At 37.6% G+C, this 16,337-nt stretch overlaps 1 protein-coding gene across 14 annotated transcripts in view; it reads left to right on the top strand.

Moving 5' to 3' along the window:
- The window catches only part of adgrb2 (adhesion G protein-coupled receptor B2), a 381,141-nt gene that overhangs the window by 354,638 nt on the left and 10,166 nt on the right, over positions 1-16,337 (top strand). For 10 of the 14 annotated variants that reach the window (XM_056742031.1, XM_056742032.1, XM_056742035.1 and 7 more), the window contains 4 exons: positions 1,863-1,902; positions 4,055-4,794; positions 10,281-10,376; positions 13,143-13,256. In XM_056742031.1, coding sequence (XP_056598009.1) covers positions 1,863-1,902; positions 4,055-4,794; positions 10,281-10,376; positions 13,143-13,256 — 990 coding nt within the window. Of the gene's footprint in view, positions 1-1,862; positions 1,903-2,058; positions 4,795-10,280; positions 10,377-13,142; positions 13,257-16,337 lie in introns of those variants that run through there. The other 4 variants (XM_056742042.1, XM_056742041.1, XM_056742036.1 and 1 more) reach the window with 3 other exon arrangements.

Below are 16,337 nucleotides of genomic sequence, written 5' to 3'. Positions count from 1 at the left end.
AACCACGGCTACATCCACAGCCAGAACTTCATCATGGAGCAAAACCAAACATGCGTACGTCTCTACCATTGAAGCAGAAGCGTGATTTAGAGTTAGTACTGTGAGAGTGTAGCTCATAGATAGAAATAACTAGATGCCGAATTAGTAGCTGTCTCTATGGGCTGCTATACATAGCTCTGTTGAAAAAAACAGCATATGCTGGTTTGGTATGTTTTGATGCTGGTTTACCGGTTTTTGCTGGTTTAAGCTGGTCATGTGCTGGTCCATAGCTGGTTTAAGCTGGTCATGTGCTGGTTTAAGAAGGTCATGTGCTGGTTTAAAATGGTCATGTGCTGGTCCATAGCTGGTTTAAGATGGTCATGTGCTGGTTTAAGCTGGTCATGTGCTGGTTTAAAATGGTCATGTACTTGTTTAAGATGGTCATGTGCTGGTCCATAGCTGGTTTAAGATGGTCATGTCTTGGTTTAAGCTGGTCATGTGCTGGTCCATAGCTGGTTTATGCTGGTCAAACTAGCATCAAACATACCTAACCCAGTTTATGCCGTTTTTTTCAACAGGGAGGTCATCCGCCATATTAGAACAGTGCGAGCTGATCTGTGATGCCAATTCTGCGGTTTTCTGCGGAATTTGCTTAATTTTTAACTGCAGATTAGGAGTGTAATGATTTTGTTATTTAGCTGTCAATCTTAAAATTCATTTATTTATGAATGTTAAGTTCTGTTATTTGGACTAGGGACAGGCTTGTGAGGACTGATATTGATTCAGATCTGGCAACCCTGCACAAGCCGGTCCGTTAACACTCAAGAACTAGCAGACTATGCATTTGCAAAGTTATACGTGTGTATGATTATGAAAACGTATTTGCTGTTGCGCAAACTCAAACATTATATTTGCTAAACTGACAAGAACTAAATGCTATCACATTTTTCGGGGGTTTTCATAGCCGTGGCTGCGCAGTGTTGTGCCATTCTAGCACTGTAAGTGACATCATTGGACCGTTTCAAGATGGCAGACACGTGTCTGGAGCGCTCGAATGAGGCATCTAGTTATAAATAAGTATCTATGGTGTAGCTGACGGACTAGCCAGCTATTTAGATATGTAGTTTCTTGTCAGAAGATTTGACTTGATGTTATTTAGTGCAAAGTTTTATAGTTGTTTCTTAGTTTCCATTGCTGTCTTATTTTTTCACTTTCCTGGTCTGTTGCTGTTTCTTCGACTTTAACATGCAGGTAAACACACACATACGAGTCACTCTCTGCTGAATTTTTCCACGCTATAATGCACTGAGCTTTGTGTTGAACTCCTTTGAGAGTCAACGCTATTGACAGCAGTAGCCAACGCTGCATTCCAATGAGGGCTCAAAGTTAGAAAGAGCGATGCGGAGACGGACATTTTCACATAGTCCTGAGGGACACAGGCAGTTTAGGTCCATTGTATCTGTTTTATAGAAATAAAATCTAATTTCTGGTTTGTTTGGAAAGTCAAGCCCAGCTGTGTCAGATTGAGGTGCGCTAATCTGTTTTCTTTTCAGCACATTGTAATTAGCGCTGGTGCTAAGAGACCAGCTTTTTCAATATAGAGGTGTTGCAGATGTGTTGCATTAGACGAGGTCTTTTTTGAAACATTGTATGATTGCAAAAATGTAAGTTTAATTCAATTTTCTTCTTATCCCTTTTTGATGGATTTTTTTAATCGTCACATATCCGTCTGTAACTGCCCTAAGCTTCACCTTTTATCATACCAATGTTGTGTGAATCATACAGTGACATCATACAGTATATGTGCACAGTATGTGCAAAGCGCACGGAGTAGTTTGTAACAAGATGTTATAATCTTTCCTCGTCTTTGTTCACCCACACAGACGGACTTTGAAAAAGATGTGGATTTGGCCTGTCAAACGGGTGAGTATTCCCGACCTTTCAATACCTCGTACACTCATTCTCTAACATCACTAATGAATCTGCCTCTTCTACTCGATCTCATTGGTTTTAGTACATCGCATAAATTTGTTCATGTGACGTTAACCCTTCCCAATGTTTTTTTCTGCACACATATAGAGAGATGTAAGTATCACTTTAAGATGAAATATTTATGTACAGTATGTCATTTGTGTTACACCAGAGGTTCTCAACCATGGGGCCTTACGTCAGCTTGCAAGCAGGAGATCTTTTTAGCTGTATCTAAGTTATGCTTTGCATTTTTAAAGCAGCATGGTTACGGTCACAGAGACCTACTACACTATTACGTGAAACACTTGTAACAGCTTCTTAAGGCATCTTAGTTTGATGTGAGAAAAACTGTGAGAAAACCACATAAGAATCTATAATGATGAGACAGTGTTGTTCGTCTTGGGAACATAATTTGCCATATGTTAAGTCCCAGAGTGTATAGCTTTATACTTGTGTGGTATTGCAAAAACCTTAAATATTTATCGTAGGTTTATTGCTTTTATGCTGCGTTAAAGACAACTCGCATTTGGGAGATTTCCCACAACAAACCTAGAAATAATATTTGTAATAGTTGGTTTTCGTAACATTAAAAAACATTTTTTATTACATTTTATTTTATATTTTATTTTATAAGTGTTTATTAATGTTAAAAGAGTGCCGTTCCAGAAATTATTACCGGGTCGAGGTGGGAAATAACTTAAATCCAAACTGTCTTAAACGCAGCATTATTTTCTCAATCGAACAGCTAATATCGTAATTATCTTATTATGTTGCCTATTTGAGCAAAATGTGTTTGTGCGATCTCATTCGTACATTTTTGTACGATTTACTTTTGTGCCAATGATGTTAGGGTTAGGGGCGGGGCTTCAGTGTTGCTTTTATCTAGTTATCGTACGTTTTTGTACAATTCACAACTTACAAATGAATATGAATAAGCCACCTCATAAAATAGTTACAAATTCCTGTGAGATCAGGTTGTCACCTCATAAATAATAAAAATGCCTGTGAAAGGTCCACTGCTTTACATTTATTTAAAAAGTAGAAAATAGTCAGTAGCCTTAGAAACATTTTGGCCTGATCTGTCCTTTTTTTAAAATCCTATTAAAATCCCCTTTGTAATAAAGAAAAATTAAATTTTAATATATTGACCAACATTAAGGAGAATTTTTGGGCTTGTTTTCCATAAAAAAATACAACATTGTTTCAACAAGATGATTTAACTTCACAAGCTAAATTGAATAAGATATAAAGACATCAGCTTGAATTCTTCTTTGCTCCTGTGTTAAGCTTAGAACTGACAAAATTAAGTGGTTTATAAACAGGCCTGAAAACAAGTCTTATAATTATCTTCAAGATTTTTCTTCTAAAATAAACTTACATTGTTTTAATGTTTTTTACTGAAAAGCAAGACAACAAATACTCATTAGGAAAGTTTTCTTTTAGTGTGAGACTTCTTTTGATCGCCTCTTACATTAACTTGAACCATATTTATTTTTGACTGCACAAAATTACAGCTAAAAACATGTCTACTAGAGGAGCTGATTCGCATGGCTTTTCCTTCTAACCCAACACAATTCAGCGGATCTCCCTTTTTAACACCACACCAACCTCCTGTGGGGCGTCACCCTTAGCAACCATCCAACTTTTGCATGCCGAGACCCTGGGGTACTAACCCACCTGCCTGTGAATGCTGTCTTGCCGTCTTGCCATCTAACGTTTTCTGCAAATGTCCCCTTTCACGCACTATACCCAAATTCATTTTCTTTTGTCTCCTTCCCATCATTCCTGCCGCTGATCACGATCTCCCTGCACACTTGAATCAATCTGAATTGATCATCTCTGAAAAACATCTGGGCTTAATACCTTTGGGAACCTGCACGTAACCATCTACAAATCTTCCCATGTGTCATACCCTCATGGGCCATATCACCATCCAACTTTGTTGCAATTTGTTTTTCTATTCATATTTGCTCTTTGCTGTGCTGTCCATCTGTGTGGTCTTGTGCACTCGACCTCTGCTTCTTTGTCTTCCTTTCTTCCCAATTCTGTCTTCTCTCGCTCTCTCTTCCTCTTCTCTCTTTTCTTTCTCTTCTCCCTTCCACAGTCATCTTCAAAGAGGTGAATACCTGTAATCCCGCTACCATAACTGGCACCCTGTCCCGCATTTCCCTGGATGATGAGGACGACCCCAAGTTGGCGGCCCACCAGGAAGGAGTCAATTTCAGCAGCTTGCCGGGCAACATCCCACCGCCTAACCTCTTGGTGCAGGTGCCTCCGCTGGGTCCCCTAAACGAGCTCAGCGAGCAGTCGCTGAAAAAGGACATCAACGTGGAGCAACAAGGTCAACACCATCGATCCGGACCCATCTACTTGTGTACTGAGAGTGGGCTGGGCTGGGCCAGACCGAACCCTCCTACCACCCAAGATTCAGCTGGTGGCGGGGAAGGGGACTACATGGTTCTACCACGTCGGACAGTTAGTCTCAAACCCCCTCCTCCACCTCAGGATGAGGGCAAACCCCTAAACATTACACTAGAAGATCCACCCTTTCCCCCACCCCCCTCACCCATGACTCTACATCCAGCCGAGAGCGAGGCATACCCAGCTGACTTTGCAACCGTAGACCACATCAGCATGAACCTAAACCGCTCCTACGGCACGCTGAAACAGCTGCCGGCACACGCCGGACACACACACTCCCACACCAATGCTCATACCCTGCAGGTCAAGCAGAATCGACCCTCTGTCCGACAGATCCTCACGTCAGGGACGGTGGAGCGTACCAGAACCCTTCCACGCAACCTGGGCAGCACCAACACCAACGTCTCAGCTGGATCTTTGGAAGTAAGTCCTGGGTATAGGTTTTATACCTAACTTTTTATCACTGCTCTGGCTTAAACAGAACCCCATATTGAAAAATCCAGCGGATCCAAGGGATAGTTTACCCCAAAAACCAAATCCTGTCATCATTTATTTGTGCTTGTGTTATAAAAAACATGTGCATGACTTTCTTTATTCATTCAGTGGAACGCAAAAGAAGATATTTTGAGAAATGTCTTCGTGGTCTTGTGTCCATACAATGGAAGTCAATGACAGGGCAATGTTGTTTGGTTATACCAACATTCTTCGAAATCTCCTTTTTTGTGTTCTGCTGAAAGAAAGTCATACAGGTTTAGAATGACATGAGGGTGGGTGGTTGATGATTTTTTTTCTTTTTTGGGGTAAACTCTCTCTTTGAATTGGTTGCTGGTTGCTCAAGACTAATACAAATTTAGCTAATATGTTCTGCTACGTGTTTTTATCTTATATTGGTGTGAGCTGGTTGTCCCAAATGGATCCACTTATTTTACGTCTCAGTTTTTTGTTTTTTACTTTTTCAAATTCTCTATGTTTTGCAATTACTGTATCAAGGAAAACCCTGTAGCAAAATGGTGCTATTATCTCCCTAGCATATTTGCCTGGAATGAGAAAAGTAGAAATCCAAAGACCACACAGTGCAAAGAATCACACAGAAAATGTCACAGATCGGAACGATAAAGAAATGAAAACAAGCATGGATGCAGATTTGGAAAACACACCCACACATACAACAAACCCTCCGATCCCACATAGCAACAGAAAAATTATACCTTTATAGTTTTGCAACAAGAGAGCAATACTGTGGCTGAATGATCTTATTACTAATGTCTCCTTTCATTTTTCGGGACAGACTATGGTGCATCATTTGTAGTCCTTGAGAAATCACACACACAAGATCATCCAGCAATTCTCTCATCAGTTCATCATAGAAACGCATTCAGGTGTGCCATCTTTACCCAGAGTCCCCTGTCAACATGATGTTACACAACTTAGTGTATGCTTCAGTGTGCATGCGTGCGTGTGCAGTTGCGTTTCCGTTTATAATTACACTACAACCCCACAAGGAGGGACAGCAGATGGTGAGAGAGAAGCACAGCCAGTGGAGGTGCCTGCGAGATTCTGTATTCTTTCATTAGTGGACTCGCACACCTTCACTTTCTCTCTTCTGAACACATGGTTGTTGGGGCGAAGGCTTGAAAGATACAGTTGTTGTCAGACTTAGTTTATGTTAAATTAATTATGAAATTGACCCCATGCTGGTTTTCTAGCAAAAAATATTTTCATTTATATGTTTTTATGCAAAGCGATAAATAAGAGAGCATTTTTGGTCAGATATAAACATAGACATACTGCATCTAAATATAGGCAAATAAGGCAAATTAACTTGTGTAAGATAATAAGATATATTGTTTTAAGATAAAAAAAATCTTACTTTAGATAGATTTGTGTAAGCGTGAAAGTAGTATTTAGTGAGGCTATAAACAAGAAAAACAGTTTTCTAGTGGGTTTCATATATTCTCTGAAAACATATTTTATTGCCTTAGCAATTGTGCTTCTTTCTGTCTAAATTGATCTTGTTTTATAGATTTTTAAACATAAAAAAAAACAATTACATTTGCAGTGTATTTCCTTTTAATAAACACTCATGGATCTCATTTGTTTGTTACTACAAACAGAAAAATAACATTCTTTTTCCTTATCGATAATGACAAATTGGGCTCTTGAGTGAAATTTTTCTCATAATTTAAAAAAACTCTGATCTGAAGGTGAATGTTGAAATTTTATAGACAAAATATAATTTTGCAAACATGTTTTTATAATGACAAAACTAACACTTTATTTAGTAAAAAGGTTTTTGAAATGGATGACTGATTGATTTATGAAGAAATAACAGACAATAAGAGCTCAGAATAGATGGAAACTCCTTTAATATGGTTAAAAAAGCATCTCAGGTGAGACCTCAAGAAGCTGCTTGATAAAATGACAAGGAATCATTTCTGTAAAGTCTAGTCAAAAGGTAAACACTGAAGATGATAAAATATAACATGTTTAAATGTATTATTATATTTCTTTAGTTAAAAGTTTATTATTCTATAATGTGGAAAAAAGTTGAACAGATAAGTATCCAAAACTTTTGAGCGGTAGTGTATAGAGACCACTTTTTACATCCAGATCCAGTCCAGATGGACTTGTCCTTGTTTCCTTATTATTGTCTTCTTGAATAAACTGTTTTACATAAAGATACATTACATTTTGAAGGTAAAAATGGCTTGAGAAAACTTCAATATTAACTTTTAAAAGATAATGTATTGGCAACTACTTTTCTACAGATGATTTCATCTCAACAACATAAACAAACGTTACTGCACATGCGCACTTTTGTGACCCGAACTGATCTTCCTGTACCCATTCACAAACAATAGAGCACATGTAGATTATTTATGATAACAATCAAAAGAAACCTAGAAGAACTGTTACTTGGCCAAACTTGCCTCTCCAGAATTTTGAATTTAGACTCCGATAACAAGCTCAACTGCTATGTCAATGTAGCATACGGTTTGTTTAAATGCGACCAACTACAGGACCCATTCAACCCATTTATTTAATAAAATGAACATACCACAAAATTCAACAAATCGTTTATTTAACGCAATTATAATATTACTGTTAAATAATAATACAAATTAATATTAACTTAAATTAAATATATATAGTTATATTATTAGACCAAACCAAACACAAAGCGGAAGGCGCGAGTGCGTCCGATGAAACGGTCTGTAAAGAACACACTAAATGTCTCTCATCCATCTCTCTTTTTTAAATGAAATTGATGTGTTTGTACACCTAAAGAAGCAGGTTGGCTTTTGTGCAATATGTTCACACATCATCAAAATGTATGTTCAAACATCATCATGTTATAAAAGCTGTTACGCTTGTGACAATTTTTAAAAAGTGGCCTTTAAAAGTTTTGTTTTTAATAAAGAACTCACTGACTCGAAGTTGGTGTCGCAAGGTTGAGGTCTCATAGGAAATGGTTCTGTGGTATTGATTTTTTTGTCAAGCTTGAACTTTGATCTTTTGGGACTGATTTGGCAGACGTATGTCCGAAGTGTTTTGGCTTCCTCTCAACTATCACACCCAGTGACTCTGAGAAACTTCAACAACAAGGTTCTCACATTTATAACAAGGTTCACTGTGACCCAGTCTCAAACTCCCATTGTGGCTGCACAGAGTGGACAGATTTTGATTGGTTTGCTGTCATGGGTTTTAACTAGTTTGTTAGGAACAAATGACCCACAATGTATTCATAAGAGCGATTTAATCAGATTTTTTTAAGAAGGACTGTACATCAGTCTCTTGCACGCAGGGCAGGTTTACGGGTGGCAGGTGGCAATGATAAGAGGGTTTCATTTGAATGCAGATTTATTATAATTTGTCCTTGGTTATGGGATGGTGTTGTGCTATACAATAGTTTTGCCCCAAAATTGTTCAGACATTGCCTGCGATGTTTACCAAAGGCCTTTCATGGGCACAACGGTATGTCTTTAAATCCATTTGGATACATTGTAATGGACACTGACACAATACACGTGCTGAAACCACAATACAGACACTACCATAAAAGTGATAAATGACAGTGTATATATTGACTATGCAGAGTAAATAAAACTAAGTTACTCTGCAATTGGCTGGTAACTTCATTGGGATATGCAACATAACATGGTTTTAAAATGACAGTCGTCTTGCGAGTGATTTAAATCAGGGTAAATCAAATCGAGTACTAAAGAAGCACATCTGTCACCTTCTCTATAACAAAGTGGTGACATGTTAAAAATCCATCACATTATGGGGAAAACATGATAAAATGAGAGTGTGTCTTCATGTTTGTTTTGTGACAGCTGCCGTTTCACAGGGAGACCGAGGCTTGTGTTGTGTGGCACGTTACACAATAATACCTATCTTTCTATGTACTGCAGTTATTATACTTTTGTTTTCAGTTTTATTGTAATAATATTCTAAATTATATTTTCATTTCAGTTAGCTTTTGTCCTTGTATTAGTTATTTTTTTATTTATATTGCCATAGACCATTTCGGATGACACTACTGATGCTGGTCCGGTTTTTAACACTACTAAACTGAACATTAAAGTGACAGTTCACCCAAAAATTAACTTTTTGTCATCATTTACTCACCCTCAGATTGTTCCAAAAATGTATATGTAATACAGATTCAATAAAATGGAAGGAAGGAGGCGGGAACCGGCAAACATTTAAACATTTAATAAAGTAATATAACAGCCGGCGGCCCCTCACGGACGACCGCCGGCGAACAAAACATAATATAAATACAAATACAAACATAACACAAGTTCGGGCCCGGTCCTGTCACTTCGACGGTCCGGTCACTCGTTCCTTTTATATGCTCCCATCTCCTACGTGATTCGAGGCCGGTGTGCGCACAGCTGGCACTCATTCACAATTACTCACCGGACTCGAACCACGGTCTCGCCCCGCCTACTCTACTACTGTATACATTTCTTAGTTCTGCCAAACACAACGGAAGATATTTGGAGGAATGTCCAAACAGATCTCATCCCCCATTGACTCACATTGTGTTAGCTGTATTTCCCCTACTATGGCAGTAAATGGGGGATGAGATATGTTTGGTTACTGACATTCTTCCTAATATCTTCCTTTGTGTTTAGCAGAACTAAAAAATGTATACAGGTTTGGAACAACCTGAAGGTGATGACAGAATTCTCATTTTTGGGTGAACTATCCCTCACATTACTAAACGTACGAACAAGATACAACCAACAGAATATTTATGACTGATTTAAAATGTAAAACAAATTTCTTTAAAGTCTAATATAGACTATATGTAAGATGGAAAAAATATAAATTCGAAATAAATAGAAAATGAAACTGAAAGTTCTTCTGCACCAGTGTTTACATCTTACAATCATTTTAGCACTCAACCTAAACTTATTTCAGTTTTTTACTGAGGCAACATTTCGAATGCTCATTTAATGCAAGTTATACAAATACATCTTTTTTTTATTTGATTTTAATTAACCGAAACGTTTTAATAGTTTTACAGTAGTTTGTTTAAGTAAACTAAAAAACCTTCGCTGTAGATCTTCACCATGCAGATGTGAGGTGATGATCAATTGAACCTCAGATTTCAAATGTTGACTGAAGATGAGACATTTATCAAATATGTTTCTCCTTTGCAGAAACACTGCACAAGTTCAGTTTCTTTATTTAAATCGTATTCATCGAATATCCATATCAGACACAGTGTTATAGGAAAAGAGAGTTAAGAAATGTTTGACACTTAATCCATAACGTAAATAGTGAAGTTCAGTTTGAGGCAGCCGCTGGAGAACTGGAGTTACATAGAGTTTATATGCACACTGCACCTGCATAAGACCACTGCGTCATGAGCACCAAAACCGTTGTTTACTCAGGTGCTCGAGGATGTGCTGTTGATTGATGGTGTCTTCTCTCCCCCCTCCCCCTTCCCCCAGAGGAAAAGGGTTCGGTACTCTGAGCTGGACTTTGAGGTAAGACCCCAACCCCATCTGCCTGGTGTTTGTGCTTCTGTCCAATATTAGCTGGAGTTTGTCAGTGGACTCAGACAGGAGCCAATGATATTTGGCACTGTAGTGCTTGTTTCCCCATCACGCATAATTGTATAAGCAACCAGTCCTACTCATCGCAAAACTGCTCAGTGTTGCACACGCCTTGATTCTGTAGGATGTTCTGTTACTCTTTCCATGGCTTAACAATAGCCAAAGAGTTTTAGCTTTTGTTTCTAATACAACTAATCGATTATTTAATATAATTAATGTACAACAAAATAATATAAATAAATATGCATGTAAATTAAATGTAAATAGTTATATTATTAGCCACTAGCTAGACCGATAAACATACACACGTCTATATGTCCTGCCCTACTTTCCTATTTATTTATAGGAAATTATATCAATGAAACATAAAGAGTTGGTTTTCTCTGATATAATGTTTTAAATTGTAAAGATTAAAATGAAGACTTTGGATACAAAGTACATTAATCTCAAATGTTTTTTTTTTTTATCAGGCTCGGATGTTAATAATAAAAGTTATTTCACCTTAATCACAAGAGGATGCATTCATTGGAATTGCTAAACCTAAACATCCTGGTAAAAACCCAAATTTAAACTTATTTCAAACTGCACTACAAATTTTGCATCTGCAGTCTTAAAATATACAACAAAGTTACTTTACTTCAAACGTTACTTTGAAGACCCACCAAAGTGCCTAAAAATGTGCAGTCAATGTTTTCAATGCATCAAACAAAACTACACACGAGTCTTCAAAGTGAATTTTATTTCATATTTTAATCTGTGCAACTGTTTTTTTTTGTTTTGTCGAGCATAAGTAACGAACACAAAGAGCCAGTATTGACTTTGCCGCATTGACCGAAAAGCTCACACTGGCCCTGTGCCAACAGATTATGCATATTGTTGAGCCCTGGATGTCATGTAATGGTTAAATAATACCATATACTAGCAAGATAATGAGCTAAATGTACATGGATCAAGGCTGTAGAAATACTGACACAGTGTAGAGCTCTTTGAATGTGGAGTGAGTGGCATTACTATGTGTGAAAGCCACGGACAGCAAAATGAGATGCGTGGCGAGTGCACGTGATTGGCTGAGGCTGCCTAGAGGGCACCTCTGTGGAATGATCGACTGCCAGGATCTGGCAAATCTCCAGTCTAAAGACCCCTAATTCATTATTTCCCCTTAGGCACTTGCGTGCTTTTAAACAGACTATATTTTAATTACATTTGAAATTAAATTTTACATATGAAAGCCTGTAACTTTATGACTGGATATTTGCTCTCCAGTATGGAGACTTCTTCTAAAACAGAGGTATGTTTTGTTACTAACGCATTACAACGCTTTTAGAGCTTCATAACCTTTTTCATCTGAGTCAACCCTGCATGACATCTCCTTCCATCTCAATAAATAAATCAGTTAAATCTTTCTGTGGATTAAAAGATGTGATTCAAGGTTTTTTGAAATAAATTAAAATACACATTTTTGAAATCTCTCTTTAAGGGAAATCTAGTAGAAAGTAACAGATGTTTCATTACCACAAGAAAACAAACCGCACAAACCAATCAAAGATGATAAGCTGCCCTCCCAAGCTTGTTATAGCCATAGTTCACCCCAAAATGAAAGTTCTGTCATTATTAACTCAACCTCAAGTTGTACCAAACCTGTATAAATGTATTTGTTCTGTCGAACACGAAGAAAGATATTTGGAAGAATGTCTGGGGCACCAGAACTTATAGGGCACCATTGACTACCATAAAAACGGTTGTCAAATGTGGCCCAGATCAGTTTGTTTTCCTAAACTCTTTAAAATATCTTCTTTTGTGTTCAACAGAACAAACAAATGAAACATTGTTTTTTCTACCATGGTAGTCAATGGTGCCCCAGAAATCTCAGTTGGTTACAAAGAAAGAAAAATAAATGTATGCCGGTTTGGAACAACTTGAGGGTTATTCATGACAGAATTTTGGTTAAACTATCCCTTAAAGTTTGAGAACCTTTAGATGGTCAATCTTGAGGACTTGCATAAACAGCAAAAAATAATTTATGATGGCAAAGAATGTCTAGATTAAGCAGTCAAAAATCAGCTTTCAAGCTATGCCATCAGTTATTTGATTTACATGTATCACCGTGTTACAAATCCAATTTGTTGTGCTCAGTTATGCTGTTACTTCAATTCAATACCGTTATACAGACCACATAAATTTGCTTTATAAATACATTAGCTATTAAGACTCTAATAGCTACAGCCTGGCAACAGAACAAGAACAATTGGAATTAAATAAATGCTTTCATTTTAATTCCATTAAAATTTATAATTAATCTCAAATTAACATGTTAAATTTGGCAGCCCCGAGAAACATTAAAAGTGTTAAATACATTTTTAGAGAAAAGGAAAAAAACCTTTACAACCATAGTTTGCAGAAATAGCGCTTTGTCAGAGCTGACATTTTGGGTTAGAGCAACTCCATGTCCTCTCTGCATGAAGCACAGCTGCGTGTGCAAGACAGTTCAGCCAGCTCCAATTAAATCTGTGAAAATCTGTCAGTAGGGAGGAATGACACTGACCAGAGAGCTTTCACATCGTTTAATAAACATCATCTTTATTTGCCATCAGAATCCCTGAACATCGTCCATCGAGTTTCTCCCCGCTCCGTGGCCTGCCCTTTCTTATTTTTGCTTTGGTTTTTTTATTTGTTTATTTGTTCTCCCCTTCCCTACAGAAAGTGATGCACACTCGCAAAAGACACTCAGAGCTGTACCATGAACTCAACCACTCCACCAAGTTCCACACCATAGACAGGTATAACAGGGACCCTGCCATGTCCTCCTTTAAGGTAAGATTCAAACCCGTGACCCTCACGTGAATGGTAAACTGATTCCCACCCCTGACCCCTAAATGCATCACAAAATCACCTTAATATATCTGTGCTCACCACTAATGTCAACATTTTCACAAATGTACCACAGTGCTTTCAAAGTAACTAAAGCAGTACATTTTTGATATTCAACTTGCATTATTAAATAATTCTACTAAATCTAAATAATTTAAGGAAACTACTTTTGTTTGCAGGATACACTAATAAGGTATTTAAATTAATTTTAACCTGCCTTAAAATAGTTATTAAAAGTAATAAAGTTCTGTCTTCGTTTACTCACCCTCAATTACTTTCTTTCTTCTGCAAACTACAAAAGAAGATATTTTGAAGAATGTTTATGACCGAACAACAGCAGTACCCATTTACTTCTATTGTACGGACACAAAACCAATGCAAGTCAATGGGTGCTGGTGCTGGTCGGATACCAACATTCTTCAAAATATCTTTTCTTGTGTGTTTTTCCAGAGGCATATATGTTTGAAATGACAAGATGGTGAGTAAATGATGACAGAATTTGCATTTTTTGTTGAGCTATCCCTTTAAAATTACAGGGACAAAATTTCACAAACCTTTCGATAAATATAGCTAAATAAGGAGGTAAATCAAATCTAAAAGAATGGCTTGAACTTGTGTATTTCCGAGTTTCCTTATTGGTCTGAACAACTCTTTTTTGGTCTGTAAGAGACTCCATCAACTGAACATGCCCTCCTACTGTTTTATCTTGTGCCTTTCATTTTTTAAGCTATTATTACGACATTAATATTTGGATCATACTGCGTCCCCTGCTATTAAACTTCTACACACTGTACATCTGCCCGCTGCAGCACATCTGCTTTCCCTCGAAAGAGCTGAGTGTTCACGTTTAAGTTTGCTAGACTGCTGAATCTTTAATGTTCGATAGCAGAACATCCACACAGTTTCCAGAGGGTTTTGTCATTAACATAAAAAAAACTTTGCGTCCTCTGAAATATTACCTGCTTGCAAGTCAAGCACTCACTTTTAATTTGGATTTTGTTATGGTCCATTGCAGGCACGCTTGAATTGCTCAGACGAGCGTCAAGTGTCACATTGCATAAGATGAAACTCTTTCTAACCACATTTCAAATGTTTTGACACTATATACAGAGGCAGTGTTGATGATTCATAATACTTTAAGCGTTCGCCTTTTGATTCTCAATGGGAGAGCATTTGCAGCATAACGTTTTTTTATTTAATTCCGCAGGTGTTTGATTATGTTGACACCGCTGTAATTATGGTGATAATGGCGTTTGTGAGAGTTTGACATAAAAATGAAATTATACTGTAATGTGCTAAATCATGTGACTTTACATCATTTGGCTCTCTTGCACAGGTTGCTGACTGGAGATTTTTTATTATGTCATTTATAGAAATCATTTATTCACAATGTAGCAATATTTGAATTTATAAAGATATGAAGATAAAAACAAAAAATCATAAATATAACGATACAGTCCTACATGACAGATGAAGATCAGTCTACCTCTTAAACCACATCTACCTCAAGCTTAACATGACCAAAAGTGCCATCTAAACCGCTCTAACAATCCGGCAACCTCCACAGGTTCCTCCTCCACCTCCACCACGACAATCCGAGCCCAATTTAACTCGCAGAATGAGCTTCGTTTACAAAGAGAGCCAACGTAAGCATGCCAGCAGACCCCAGAATCCCAGTTTGTGTCATTTACAGAGGCTCTCATTGGTGCCGTGTAAAATCCTTGTAGAGTTTAAACATTTAGAGTACTAAATGTTTTGGGGCTTTTCCATGTGAACCCAACATGGAACGTTCCAGCCCGCCTTGTGGAGTATGTGTGTTTGTGTCGGTGCATTATTACCTTTAAAAGTGCTTTTAACCCCCTAATATCATAAATCAAACCATATATATAAATTCTAATAAACATGAGCGTATTAGTAAATGTACTATAAACCCAATTTAAAGTGGTTGGATTGTACCATGTGACCATTGCGTGTGTCGTTACGGTAAGTAAGCACTATATTTTTATGGTAAGACAAAAAATTGTAGGATGGTAATATATTATTTGACCAGTTTTCAGAAACTTGGAGTTCCACCATGTGTATGGGCCGATTAAGAGATGAGTGCACATTACAAAAAAATCGAAGCTATTTTTTCCCGGTCGTATTTCTTTTAGTCTGCCGGATCATTCTAACAGCTGGTGAGAACAGTGAGCTTAGTGGGGACTCTAACACATCCAAAATGGCCACTTTCATACACTGTCCATTCCTTCTAATCATCTTTATCTCCTACATACTCTCACTTCAATCTTTCACTCGTACAGCGGGTTCTCTTCATCTCCTTGTCTTGCTACGGGGGCATGGGAGCTGCCTTAGTCCCGTAAATTGCTCGTGTTTCTGAGAATGGAGCTTGATGCACTTTGAAAGCCAGTTAACCTCTAAGTGAAGATGCTGGATGAGCTGATAGCTTCAGCGGAGGCACCCCGTATGATTCCAAATGGATGAAGGACTTGGGCACTGTGTTCAATCTATTCATGCTAATGGAGATCCTACAAATGAACACAGCAGGGAACGCGCGAGCAGAGGGTTGAGAAGCAGGCTTTACAAATATGGATTAGCTGGAAAATTCTGCTCTTTGAGGGATAGTTTGTCCAAATTGTGTCCGTATTTGTTTACCCTCATGTCGTTCAAAACTTGTACGCGACTCATCTGTGGAACACCAATGAAGATATTTTGAGATATATCTGTGTTTTGTGTCCATTTAATGCAAGTCAAAGGGGTCAATGTGTTTTGGTTACCGACATTTTTTCAAATATTTTGTGTTCTGCACAAGAAAGAAAGTCATACATGAATGACATATGGGTGAGTAATTTTTCGGGTGAGCCGTCCCTTTAAAGGGATACTTCACCCAAAGTCGACAATTCTGTTATCATTTACTCACCTTTGACTTGTTCCAAATCTGTTTGAATTTCTTTGTTCTAATGAACACAGAGAAATATATTTGGAATAATGCTTGTAACTAGATTGATTTTGCCTCCATTGACTCAC

This window comes from Triplophysa dalaica, chromosome 25 (assembly GCF_015846415.1).
Source record: "Triplophysa dalaica isolate WHDGS20190420 chromosome 25, ASM1584641v1, whole genome shotgun sequence".
NCBI classification, from domain to species: Eukaryota; Metazoa; Chordata; class Actinopteri; order Cypriniformes; family Nemacheilidae; genus Triplophysa; species Triplophysa dalaica.
The sequence above is the reverse complement of the archived record's forward strand: the minus strand, read 5'-3'. Positions and strand labels throughout refer to the sequence as shown.